General features: G+C 49.2%; 1 protein-coding gene across 5 annotated transcripts in view; it reads left to right on the forward strand.

Moving 5' to 3' along the window:
* CPT1B (carnitine palmitoyltransferase 1B) overlaps window positions 1-13,432 on the forward strand; it is a 162,973-nt gene that overhangs the window by 100,700 nt on the left and 48,841 nt on the right. For all 5 annotated transcript variants that reach the window (XM_029615240.1, XM_029615241.1, XM_029615239.1 and 2 more), the window contains 4 exons: window positions 881-1,076; window positions 10,618-10,803; window positions 11,012-11,117; window positions 12,621-12,737. In XM_029615240.1, the coding sequence (XP_029471100.1) occupies window positions 881-1,076; window positions 10,618-10,803; window positions 11,012-11,117; window positions 12,621-12,737 (605 nt within the window). The remainder of the gene's footprint in view (window positions 1-880; window positions 1,077-10,617; window positions 10,804-11,011; window positions 11,118-12,620; window positions 12,738-13,432) is intronic.

Consider the following 13,432-nt stretch of genomic DNA (forward strand, 5'->3'; position numbering starts at 1 on the left):
ATCATGTTAAGACTCACTCTTTTGAACCTTGGCAGTGTCGGTGGCCCACTTGCGAGCAGTTCCTATGGAGGAGATCTGTAGAGCTGCGACATGGACTTCTCTCCACACATTCACATCGCATTATTGTCTGGATAGGGGATGACTGACACAACAGCAGGTTTTGGCCAGTCAGTCTTCAGAACTTGTTTGAGGTTTAGAATCCAATTCCGTTCCTGCCTAGGGCCCGTTTTATTTTTCAGGCTGACCCCCTTGTTAAACAAAATTGTTTGTTGTGCCTGTGGCACTGGTTTTGGTGTTTTGTTTGTTCCCTTTTTGTTGGGGGCAACCTGTAGCTAGGGATTCATCCCTGTGTGTGAGGACTGCCATCCTGCTTGTCCTCAGAGAAAGTAGAGTTGCTTACCTGTAAAAGGTGTTCTCAGAGGACAGCAGGATGCCAGTCCTCACAAAATCCACCCGTCTCCCCATGGAATTAGGTTTTCACTTCATGGGTTATTCCTGAATTCTATATTATGAGAATGAAGGGACCCCTGTGTTGGCACGTAGTGTAATGGCATGCTGATCATGCTCAGAGAGGCTCAGTCAAAGTTCTCGGAACTTTGACGTAAGTTTTCTGTGCCAGTTTTGTGTATGAGGACTGGCACCCTGCTGTCCTCGGAGAACACTTGTTACAGGTAAGCAACTCTGCTTTCTCCTTACATCGTAGTGAGCTTTAGAAAGACAATCTGAAGAATAATAAAAGCTGGTTTGCCTTACTTCTTGCTCAGATCAGACAGCTCAAGAAGCTGTAATTACTGTTATAACCCCACCTATGTATGATTTCTAGGCTGCCTTGAGTCCAACAGACAATAAGTTGAGTGGAGTCTTTTCTGCTCTTGTACAGATTTCGTGCAGCACCTGACTGACAGTAGGCATGTGGTGGTGTACCATAGGGGTCGCTTCTACAAAGTCTGGCTTTACCATCGTGGGGAGCTACTACAACCCCGGGACCTGGAGATGCAGTTTCAGAGGATTTTGGATGATCCATCGTGCCCACTAACTGCAGAGAACATGCTGGCAGCACTCACTGCTGGAGATAGGTATGCAAATAGAAAGCAGATATTTAAGTAATGCTTCAGAATCTAAGGTTGCTAATTTTGTTTTCAGTGACAGCTGACATGGTTCACAACTCTGTTAAAGAGAACATTGTTTCCAGAAGTCTTAGGTTTGTGGGGGCTTTTGTCTACACATTAGCATGCGAAGACAATTGCCTTTTCAGAAGTGTTACCTGTTCATGGAAAAAGAAAGGAAAAGCTTTCCCATATTGACAACTTCAAAATCTTGTAATCTAAATTGTTTTTAGTTTGCCTCAATGATGTTAAACTAATTGTTTCTAATATGCTATAACCTGCCTAGCATGACAGGTTTGCTATAGGCAGGCTATAAATATGTAAATATAAATATGGCTCAAAATCTGGTGTAAAGAAGAATATATTGGGGGTTGAAGTCATGTACGGAGCAGTAAAAGGCCTTTGTCTCCTCATTCAGTCAGATCAGTCCAGATGCATGGGTTATGCCCACTGACCAGCAGATGGAGACAGATCGACAGGTTTGCTGATGTCGCTACTTTATAGGCATCTGTGCTAATCTCAGCCTTCTAGTATTCTGTCTCTAGCACATGGTAGACGTGCATCCCATGCTGCTAACGAAGGCCTGGTAAGCTGAATTGAAGAGGATTTTTCCTTTTCCTGGGCAGCTCCTGTAGTGAAAGACTCGTGGTTCTTCTGCTAGTTGAACTTAGCTCTCGGGGAGGGGGAGAATGGTTTAATTCTGAGGCAGCTCCTGAGGTGAAGATTGGTTGAGCAGCGTCTGGCTCAAAGGGCTGTCAGTTTGATCTGGTAACTAGTAATTTCTCTTTCTCCTCCTCCTCCAGGGAGTTAACCAAACATTTTTTTGAAACCCAGCTAAACAAACTGCCTTAATCACATCCTCTGGCAATGAATTCCAGAACTTAATTGTGCACTGAATAAATAATTTTCTCTGATTTGTTTTAAATGTGCCACTTGCTACCTTCATGGAGTGCCCCATAGTCCTTCTATTATGTGAAAGAGTAAATAACTGATTCGCATTTACGTGTTCTAGTCCTCTCATGATTTTGTAGACCTCCATTATATCCCCCCTTGGCTGTCTCTTCTCCAAGCTGAACAGCCCTAACCTCTTTAACCTTTCGTCACATGGGAACCATGCCATCTTCCATGTAATCAAAGTGCACTGGATTGATCCTAATTCTTGCATTAAGTGTGTCATCTGTGCTTTCTGCCCATTGAAGAATATTAGGGGTAGATTTTCAAACGAGCGCGAACAGCCTACTTTTGTTTGCGCTCCAGGCGCAAACAAAAGTACGCTGGATTTTAGTAGATACGCGCATAGTCGCGCGTATCGGCTAAAATCCTGGATCGGCGCGCGCAAGGCTATCGATTTCGTATAGCCTGCGCGCGCCGAGCCGCGCAGCCTACCCCCGTTCCCTCCTAGGCCGCTCCGAAATCGGAGCGGCCTAGAAGGGAACTTTCCTTTGCCCTCCCCTCACCTTCCCCTCCCTTCCCCTACCTAACCCACCCGCCCGGCCCTGTCTAAACCCCGATCCTACCTTTGTCGGGGGATTTACGCCTCCCAGAGGGAGGCGTAAATCCCCGCGCGCGAGCGGGACCCCTGCGCGCCGGGCCGCGACCTGGGGGCGGGTACGGAGGGCGAGGCCACGCCCCCGGACCGCCCCGGGGCGTAGCCACGCCCCCGTACCCGCCCCCAAAACGCTGCCGGCACGCCCCCGAAACGCCGCGCAATCCGGCCCCGCCCCCCGACACGCCTCCCGACACGCCCACTCCGAAAACCCCGGGACTTACGCGAGTCCCGGGGTTGTGCGCGCGCCGGTGAGCCTATGTAAAATAGGCTCACCGGCGCGCAGGGCCCTGCTCGTGTAAATCCGCCCGGTTTTGGGCGGATTTAGGCGAGCAGGGCTCTGAAAATCTACCCCTTAGGGTGTAGGCCAAAAGCTCTCAGAGCTGCCTGTAGAAAAGGTCATTTCCCTTTGGATAATTGACAGTTGGAATTGCTGCTTTTATTAACCTTAATGCAGTTGAGGTTTTTCCCTTTTTTGGTCTCCAGTAAAGTTCATGCTTGTCCTATGCTGAGTCATATTTTATGACATGGATATTGGGTTTTTTAATTATTATTTTTTAACTAAAAATAAAATCATATTTCTTCTGTCTGTCCATACCACAATAATTGATCCTCATGTACCTGATTGTAACTTGCTTTGAGCTTGGGCTGGGAAAGTTGAGTAAACAAATCTAAATATTTATAAGGAACTACCGGTAAAAAAAATTATCTAACCATGCACTCAATTACATAAAAAAAAAATATATGTTCAGAAACTGTATGTATCTATTTTTTTTAGCCAGCAAAATGTAAACACAGACGTTTTATGAACATCATAGGGATTGATATGTGATACTAGTATCAAGAACCATAGCAATCCCAGTGTGAATGCCATGCTATAACTACTCGGATGTGGCTATGGACTGAAATGAGCCAAATGGGCATATAAAATGCCTGTGTCCATTTAAATTGGAAACTGAGTTTATTCTAAGACCCTAATGAATGTTCAGGGACAAACTGAACATTGGAAAATATGCATGTATAGATTTTTCAGCACAATTTTGGAGTACCTAGCTAGATACTACATTTTAAACTGACAAACGCTTCTGCAATGTCATAAATATGGTTAATATGAAGGCATATATTTATTTCACCATGATTTTCATGTTTTGTTTTTTTTTTTGTCACTGCTAACGGGATCTGTACAGTTCCTAAACCACTTATTTATGTAGTGGGAAAACTCTATAGGGTAGATTTTCATTTTGCTGTAAGTGTCACACTCCTTTTGAGTTTTTGAGTGATTCCCCTGTTTTCTCCACTTTCAGTAGTTTAAATGGAGTCTTTTTTTTTTTTTTGGCTCTCTATTGTAATAAGCTACATTGGTTCCTATTTTATTATTATTGAATTTTTAATAGTTTCTTCCTCTTGTGGGCTTCCATCTCAGTTGAAACTGGCCTCTTTTGGACCACAGAGGCTTGGGTCTTCATTTGCAACTACTCAGGGTATTTCCCCCCCCCTTTTTTTTTTTTTTTTTTTTTTTTATAACCTTCCCTTCCTCAGCCATTGCAGTGATGGTCCCTAGTTGGGAGCCACAAACTACGGCTTCTCCAAGGACAAGCAGGATGGTAGCTCTCACACATGGGTGACATCATCAGATGGAGCCCGGCACGGAAAAGTTTTGTCAGTTTCTAGAAACTTTCTAGAAACTTTGACATACTCACTGAGCATGCCCAGCATGCTGCTGTCCACACAGGGTCCCTCTTCAGTCTCTCTCTTTCCGCGAAGCTGAAGCCTTATGGCTGAGGAGCTTGCGCTTTTTCTGTAAGAAATCACGCTTTTTCTTCCTTCCTGTGCTACGTCAGGTTCCTCTGCGCTTTCAGGCTTTTTTTGCCAATCGCTTTCGGTAAGTTTTGTGGTACTTCACAGTCGATTAATGACAGAGTCGCCTCTCAGTGTCGCCTCTCAGTGCACTGCATTCTTTTAGACATGGTATCGTCCAGTTTTCACCACTGCCTCTGGACCATGTCCATCACAGACACCCACAAGGTCTGTGTCCTTTGCCCGGGGGGGCGTTGCACGATGTCCCTGTTTGCGATCTTTGTGCCAAGATGACTCCGAAGGACCATCGGGCATGTCTAGACAAAATGGAAAAGCTGTTCGGCGCCAAAAAATTGGGTCCATCATCAGTGTCCAGGACTTCTACACCGCAAGGGAAGGGAGTCTCGGCATTGACCCCCCCCCCCCCCCCCCCTTTGGTGTCCCCTTCACTACTGATCCTCAATCCCGAGGTAGGGGTAGGGGACCCAGCAAGGTCAATATCCTCGCAATCCAGGTCAGGTTCCTCTCTGTTGCCATCTGTTCCGGGGAAGGACAGAGGTGAGCACTGGGAAAAGTCTAGGAAATACAGACACCAGTCATCCTGATTGAAGTCAGACCACAGGAAGGCATTGACTGCATCAGTGCCTTCCCCGAAGCAGTCTCGTGTGGAGGAGGTGTGATACCCTCCGGTCCCCCTAAGAACTCTCGGCAGTCCCTGCCAATACCAGTGGAAGGTTTGGTTCCATCCCGTGAATCCGGGGTCGATCTGATTCCGCTGCCGCCACCTCCTCGAGCTGTCCTGTCCTCGGCAGCTTTTGAGGAGGAGTTAGTGTCGCGTGTAGTTGGCAGTCGGCAGGGCCCTACAGGGCATCGAGCCTCCAGTTCCGCCAGGGCCACCACAGCTGCAAGAGCAGACTCCATTGGTGTTTGCGCCTCTCTTGGAGCGACTGGATCTGCTACTCTGTGTCTCTTACCGACATAGCCAGCTCCATTGCCCCGTACCCCTTTGCTATTGAAGGGAACATCATTGCTGCAGCCACTGGTCCCCATTCTGGTGAACGGCGACTCAGACAAGGAAGGTCCATTGGGGTCAACAGTGCCTCGACCATGCATGGCACGCCGACAACCTCTGGCACTCTTGGGGCCATCGGGACCGATGCTCTCAGGGCCTTCGATGCCCCTGGTGCTCCCGATGCCGGTGGATCCATCTGTGCCCATGCGGCCCAGGATCCCACCAGTGCCCTTGGTACCGTCTTCGGGTCCGCCGGTGTCCCTTCGGTCCTCTGGCTCGAGGCTTAGGGCTCAGGTAGGAGCTCCATCCCTGTGACTCCGGACATTCAAAGTGAAGGGGAAGCCCCCTATGGTCCTTGGGGAAGCATCTTTCCTCCATTGAGGAATCGGAGGACTTCCCTTCTGAACCCTCTCCACTGGAGGAGAGGCAGAAATCCCCTCGAGGATCTTTCTTTTGCTGGGTTTGTTAAGGCCATGGCAGAGTTGGTGCCTTTCCAGCTATTAACAGAACAGGATTCTCATCAGAAGATGTTGGAGATCATGCAGTTTCTTGATGCTCCTAAGGAAGGTGGTGGCTGTTCCAGTACATGAAATCTTTAAGGAGCCAGTTGTCCGATTCTGGGAACATCCCATCTCCATTCTTCCTGTGGACCGTGTCAGTCTTCCAGTTTATCTGGTCCAGCCCACCACCGGGTTTGAATGCAGACAGCTTCCTCACCAGTCGGTGGTGGAATCAGCCCTAAGGAAGACAAAGAGACTTCAGACTCATGCCTCGGCCCCCCTGGGCTGTGAGCACAGAGCTGTGGATGCTCTCGGACATCGGGTGTTCCAGAGCTCAATGTTAGCAGCCAGGATTGCTTGCTATCAACTCTATATGGGGCAATACTCCAGAAATAAGCCCAAATGTTGGGGGAACGCCTCCCACAACAATTTCAGGAGGACTTCCAGAAAATAGGTCAGCAGGGCCTGGACTGTGCTAAACACGAGATTTGCTCTGTGTGTGATGTGTTTGAGATAGCTATGAGTTGCCGCAGCAGGCATTGGGGCTTGTTGTATGGCTTGGCTGCTTGCCTCCAACCTGCGCCCTGAAGTGCAGGACCATCTGGTAGATCTACCCTGTACAGGGGAGAACCTTTTTCAGAGACTAGATTAGAGACTGTGGCCCAACTGAAGGACTCTCATGAATCCCTTCAACAGTAGTCAGCCAGCACTTCAGACACCCAGCCCTCCAGCAAAAAGCCTCCCAGACAGTATTCAAGATGGCCCTTTTACCCGGCTACACATGTACTACCCACCGGCCTCTAGATCAAGACTTCAGCGGGCACCGGCAAGACTGAGGGCTCGGCAACCTTGTTCGCCCCGTCAGACTCCTGCCCCACCCTTAAACCCCATCACGGGATTTTGACTGGTAACCAGGGGGTTTGAGCCAGCCAACCCTTACCCCAGGGTACCAGCCTCCCCCAGTCCTGTCCATCATGAGGCAGGGGTACAAATTGCATTCTCCCAAGGCAAGCAGGATGGTAGCAGTCACAGATGGGTGACATCAGATGGAGCCCGTCACAGAATACTGTCCAGCATTCAACTAACCCCGTAGCCATACGGGGACCCCCTTCAGTCTCCTTTTTTCTGCAGTGCTGTTGCCTCGTAGTTTGTGGAGCTCTGTTTGACTTTTTCCTCACAAAAGAATTTGACGTTTTTTGCTTCGGTATTTTTTTTTCCCCTGCCTCAGGGTCCCCCATAATGAATCGATTCCTCCGGCATCTATTTCCAAGTGTCTACCCCCGGTGGCCGATGACCACCGACCACACGCCGTGCTTTTTTCAGTGGCAACTGGTTTTAGGAAGTGCCCTGAGGGTCCGCAGACTATCCATCATGGACCCACACAACGTCTGCGTCCTGTGTCTCGGGCCTTCCCACGATGTCCATCGGTGTCCCAGCTGTACTCAGATGACCCCCCCAAAGGCCGGCATGCCCGCCTGGACAAAATGGAACACTTGTTTGGTTCCAAACAATTGGCTCCATCAACTCTGGTACCGGGGACATTGAGTCACAAGGATCAATCTGACTCGGGACTTTCTCCTTCAGTACCCTGCCGTGTTGATCATGGGGCAGGAGATAGCCCCTCACCGGCATTGAGACGTTCGAAGGCTTCTGGATCGTCTTCCTCGGTACCGGATGAAGAGCTAGGCCGAGCACCGTGGGAAGCACCAGCACCGACGGACGGCACCATCCAGTGCCAGCACAGACACCGGTGCGGCCTCAGCCGACCTCCCTCTGAAGAGGCCCTGAAGGGAGGAGGCCCCATCCTCCTCCAAACCCGGGAGCCCAGGGCATTCCTTACCGATATTGGTGCCGGGCACCGAGCCTCTGAGGACCCCCGTGGATGCTCCAATGACACCCAGCCTGCCTCCTATTCCAGGATTGGTCTTGTCCGCACCCGCATTCAGAGAGGAGTTGGACCGCGTGGTTCAACAGGCAGTGCTAAATGCCCTTTGGGGTCTCCAGCAGCCACCAATGCTGGCCCCCATACCAGCATTGGATCCGGTGCCCTCCATGTTGGCGCCTCTGCTGGAAAGGCTGGATGTACTGCTCTGTGCCTTACCAATGCAGCCCATGCCAGTGGCCCCCCCCCCCCCCCCCCCCCCCCCCCCGGTGCCCTGTCCACCACCAGTGCCTCCCTTCGTCTAGATCCCAATTCCATGCTCCTCTGAAGAGGAAGATGCATTCTGCGCCCATTTCCATGGGGATCACCGCCGTTGCCGGATCCCATCCTCTGTCCCCAGTCCATTGGGCCTCCCGGTGCCCCAGCGTCCATCGCAGATCCCGGTGCCCTCGATGTTGGTGCCATCGCTGTCTTTTCTACCTCACCGACCATTGGTGCCCATGCCCTGTACTCTGGGTTTTGGCCTCTCTCCTCGACCCAGGCAGTTTAGTGGTGAGGAGGCGGCCCCTTGTGACCCATGGGAAGATGCTTCCTCTGAGCATTCCTCGGAGGTCTCCAAGGAACTTCTGTCAGAACCTTCTCCGCCAGGTGAGAGACGGCGCTCACCTCCTGAGGACTTATTCTTCGCGAGCTTTGTGTGGCCGATGGCGGAAACCTTCCCCTTCCAGCTTTTAACTGAAGAGGATGCCCGCCATAAGATGTTGGAGGTCCTCCAGTTCGTGAATGTCCTTAAGGAGGTAATGGCCATCCCTGTACATGAGGTCCTCTTATACCTCCTCTACCAACTCTGGGAATACTCAGGTTCAGTGGCTCTGGTCAACAGAAAAACGGATGCCACCTATCTAGTGCAACAGGCCCTGAGGCGGACTGTCACCACATTCTCTATCCCTGCCAGGTAGATGGCACGCAGGAGAATGGAACGTGACAGGGCCCAGGCCCAAATATGTGCTGCCTCTTGGCAGAGGAAATAAGAACCTGTGCCCCCTGTTTGTTCACGTACCACATGGCCACTTGGTTGCCCATCTGGAACAAGACGACCTTGTTGGACAGGCAGTCCTGGAATGCGTAAAGTGCATACCGCATTGCCTAGAGTTCCAGGAAGTTTATCTAGCATCTCGCCTCGGCTTTCGAGCACACCCCTTGCGTGTGGAGGCCATTGACACGGGCCCCCCAACCTAGGTTGGAGGCATCCATTGTCAAGAGGGATGGTGCGTCCATTTCCACCCATCCACTCATGGGGCAGTTCATGCGAGACTTGTTGCAACTTAAGCCTCTTACTTGGCCCCCAGTGGTCTCCTGGGACCTCTATGAAGTCTTGTCCCAGCTCATGAAAGTTCCATGTGATCCTCTGCAGTCTTGCGATCTGAAGTACCTATGCTGGAAGGTCATCTTCTTAGTGGCGGTTACTTCAGCGCGCAGGGTCAGTGAGCTGCAGGCTCTGGTTTCGTACCACCTCTTATACAAAGTTTTGTCATAAGATGATCTTGCTTACGCATCCAAAGTTCCTTCCGAAGGTGGTCACGGAATTCCATCTTAATCAGTAAGTTGTGTTGCCTTCCTTTTTTCCAAGGCTGCACACTCACCAGGGTAAACATGCACTGCATACTCTGGATTGTAAAAGGGCCCCAGCCTTTTACCTGGAACAGATGGCACCTCCCCGCCTGTCCACTCAGCTTTTTGTCTCCTCCGACAAAAACAAGTTGGGAGTCGCAGTGTCCAAGCAGACCTTATCCCATTGGCTACCGGACTGTATTTTCTTTTCCTACACTCAAGCGGGCCTGCAGCTTGAAGGTTGCGTCAAGGCTCATTCCGTTCGGGCCATGTTGGTTTCGGTGGTTACTTGTGTGCCATCCCCATTCAAGAGATATGCAGGGCAGCAGCCTGGAGTTCCCTCCCCACGTTTGCCTCTCATTATTGTCTGGACAAGGATGGATGATGTGACAGTCATTTTGGTCAGTCGGTCCTCCGTAATCTTTTTCAGCTGTGAAAACCCAACTCTTCCTGCCTTGGGCCATTTCCTTGGGTGCAGGATTGCTCCCCCAGTTCTAGCAGCTCTAGTTGTTGTGCATATTGGCACCTGTTCTCTGCTGCCTGTGTTCAGAGCAGCCTGTAGCTACATAATCAATATGTCTGAGGACTACCATCCTGCTGCTTCTTGGAGAAAGCAGAGGTGCTTATCTGTATCAAGTGTTCTCCAAGGACAGCAGGATGTTAGTCTTCACCAAACCCACCCGCCACCCCACAGAGTTGGGTTTCTCTCGTTTTGTTTTATTTTTCATGAACTCTGTTACAAGACTGAAGAGGGACCCCGCTAGGACATGTGTTTAGCGGCATGCTGGGCATGCTCAGTGTGTCAAAGTTTCTAGAAACTTTGACAAACGTTTTCCATGCCGGGCTGCATCTGATGTCATCCATCTGTGAGGACTAACATCCTGCTGTCTTTGGAGAACACCTGTTACAGGTAAGCTGCTTTTCTGCAGAACCCTGTACGTAAGCACCCTGCTTCTATTCAGTAGGTGTTATTGAATAATGGCTGGGACTCCTGCTCCTCCAGAGGCTTTGAATGCTGCCTCCACAGCTTCCCCAGCCAGCCCAGAGAGCGAAAGCTGTCCCCATAATCGGTCAGTAGGTATCTCAAGCTGTCATAGCTTGATGGTGAAGATACTGACGTTCTGTAGAAATGGTTTCTCATGCTCTGCCACTCTTTATTTTAGGATACCATGGGCGAAGGCTCGTGCTGAGTTTTTCAGTCAGGGAACAAACAGGAGTTCACTGAGCGCCATTGAACGGGCAGCATTCTTCATGACCCTAGATGATGAATCACAAGGTTTTGATCGGGGGAACGCAGAGTCCATGAGTCTGTATGCCAAGTCCCTTCTGCATGGCAAGTGCTTTGACAGGTAGGAGTTGATACTTATTTTTACCTCCATTCCCACACTTTGCCACACCCTCCATCGTTTTTCTTTTTTTTTTTTTTTTTTTACATACACGTCCCCTTTTCCTTATCTCTCAAACAGTCTGTATTACTTTTTCCCTTCCTTTTATTATTATTTCCCTTCTTCCACTCCCAATGTTCTTCCTGTTTCTCATACTGTGTTTTTGTTTAAGGTGGTTCGATAAATCCTTCAACCTCATCGTTTTCCGAAATGGGAAGATGGGTCTAAATGCAGAGCACTCCTGGGCTGATGCTCCTGTCATTGGTCACCTCTGGGAGGTAAAGAGAGGATAGGAGCAAGGGCTATGGACGTAAAGGGGAGAATGGGAAGAAAGGGAACCTGTGTATGATTGGCAAGCACACCTAGACTGATGTTCCCATTGTTTGTCATCGCTTGAAAGGAAAGAGAGCTGTGAGGAAAGCAAGTGATAAGGGGGATGGTAAGAAACGAGGAGGATGAGCAAGTTAAAGAAAAGGCAACAGCTGAGGGATACAAAAAGAGGGAAGGATAAGGAAGAGGGAAGGCAACAGGCTTGATGGATGAGAGAGATATGGAAGAGAAATTGATAAAAAGTGAAAGGAAGGCATACATGCAAGAGAGATTAAAGAGAGAGCTGAGGTTGTAGACCAGGAAATAAAAGCAAGGGGAATAGCTAGGAGATCAGTATTGCTATCCTTACAGTGGGTGGCTGCATCATGTATGATAGTATTTCTTGCTTTTGCATTGCAATGCTTGGGCCAACCTTCCCTTTTACTCTCTACCTTGCCATGGTATACACTGTGTCATTCCTTGGCAATACTAAGTAGCCACTCCCTAACTTTCTAAGTGATAGCATGGAGCAGATGCCTTCCTTGGTTCCTGCTTCCTCTCTTTACTTCTTTCCCATTAAGGGGATACTTTTCAAACTGTCCATGCCCACTTTTGCTTTGAAATTTGCCACAAGTAGAGTACCCACAAACATTGAACATTTATGTGGGCACTTTTTTTTTCATTGAAAATAACGTGCATAGATTTGAAAATAGAATCTCTGCATATTATTTTTCTTCCCTAAACAAACCCATTTCCCACCCTCCCATCCACCTCCAGAAAGCCACCTCTAAATGTGGCTAAAATGTACATAGCCACATTGAGGGAGAACAATTTAACACAAGTTGGCTTTGAAAATTGTCCTCTATAGGGCCAGCCCTTTACTCCCTGTCTTCCCCAGAGCAGTTGCCCACTGATTCCAGCATGGAGGAGCCACACCCTGTTTGCCCTTCTCTGTCTTCAGGCAGCACAGATCAGTTACCCCCTATATTTCATGCAGTTTTCTCATTTAGGGTGGAATGAGATGGCTGCTAACTTCAGTCATGTAACAGTCCATCATGCAGCATAGAGTAGCCACTTTCGTACTCCCATCAGGCAGCAGTTGTCCAACATCTCTAGTGCTTTTTACTTCTCAACCATGTTTGTACTGTCTACTTCCTATCATATCTCCTCCCATCATGCAGCAGCCATCTCTGGTACTCTGTGCACTTTCATCATGCAGCTTGTGAATAACTGCCCCCCCCCCCCCTCCTTCCCCACTCTTCTATCGCAGCATATGGAGCAGAGGCTTTATTTATGCTCTGCCATCCCTTGCGTAATGCATCCCCCTCACTTATTCCCCCACATCACACAACACCTCTGTACCTTCTGTAGTGATTCCGGTAGTGTCAGCCTTCCCAGTATATAGAATGGAGCAGTGGCCCAAGTTCTGTGTTCCTTTGTAACTCTCTTGCCTGGCGCTGTCTCTCTTTCAGTTTGTGCTAGCAACCGAATGCTTTGATCTGGAATATGCTCCCGATGGACATTGTTGTGGTGGGATGGATGCAACTCTGCCACCTCCACTGAGGCTGCAATGGGACATTTCACCCAAGGTGAGTTCTCGCTTCATTATAACGATTAAATTATAATTTTCATTCTCATTATTTCAGCAGCAATGTAACTGTTTCTTAGCCTTTAGACAGGTGACTCCAGAACCAGTGGGTTATGCACCCCTACCAGCAGTTGAAGATGGACAAAGCTGACATCATGGTATATATACCCTTGCAGTGACATCAGCGAGCCAGTGTTCTCTGTCTCTAGCAGATGGTGGACCGTGCATCTCCCTACTGGGGATTTCTTTAAATTTTAAAAGGAAAAAAGAAGAAAATGTAATTTGCCCCACTCTACTGTGGTGATAACTTATGGTCTCTTTCCTCAGTCGAGAATTCCTGAAGTGGTATCTTTGGGCCCTTCCCTCAGATGAGATCCTTGGTCTGGCAGCTGATTTTCAGCCGGCATAAACTTAGCTGTAAAAAAAAAAAAAAAACAAAACTGAAAGGCAGCAGGTGCAGAGATGGTAGATGCCTTCTCCTCCTCCCGCAGCCGGAGACCAATTCTGTACTCCGCCTAGATGGGCTGAGCTCCGGTAAAGAGTTAAAAAAAAATATCAGTGAAGGAGGGGAGTTTTTGTAGTGATTCCTACCTCCTCCAGTCTCCATGCTCGGCGCATTGATTCGATGTTCGTTCCTGCCTCCGTGGGAGTTTGAGGGACATGGGCAACTTGGCGGGTTGAGCAGCTTTTTGGTTA

Source organism: Rhinatrema bivittatum, chromosome 9 (genome assembly GCF_901001135.1).
Source record: "Rhinatrema bivittatum chromosome 9, aRhiBiv1.1, whole genome shotgun sequence".
Taxonomy (NCBI): domain Eukaryota; kingdom Metazoa; phylum Chordata; class Amphibia; order Gymnophiona; family Rhinatrematidae; genus Rhinatrema; species Rhinatrema bivittatum.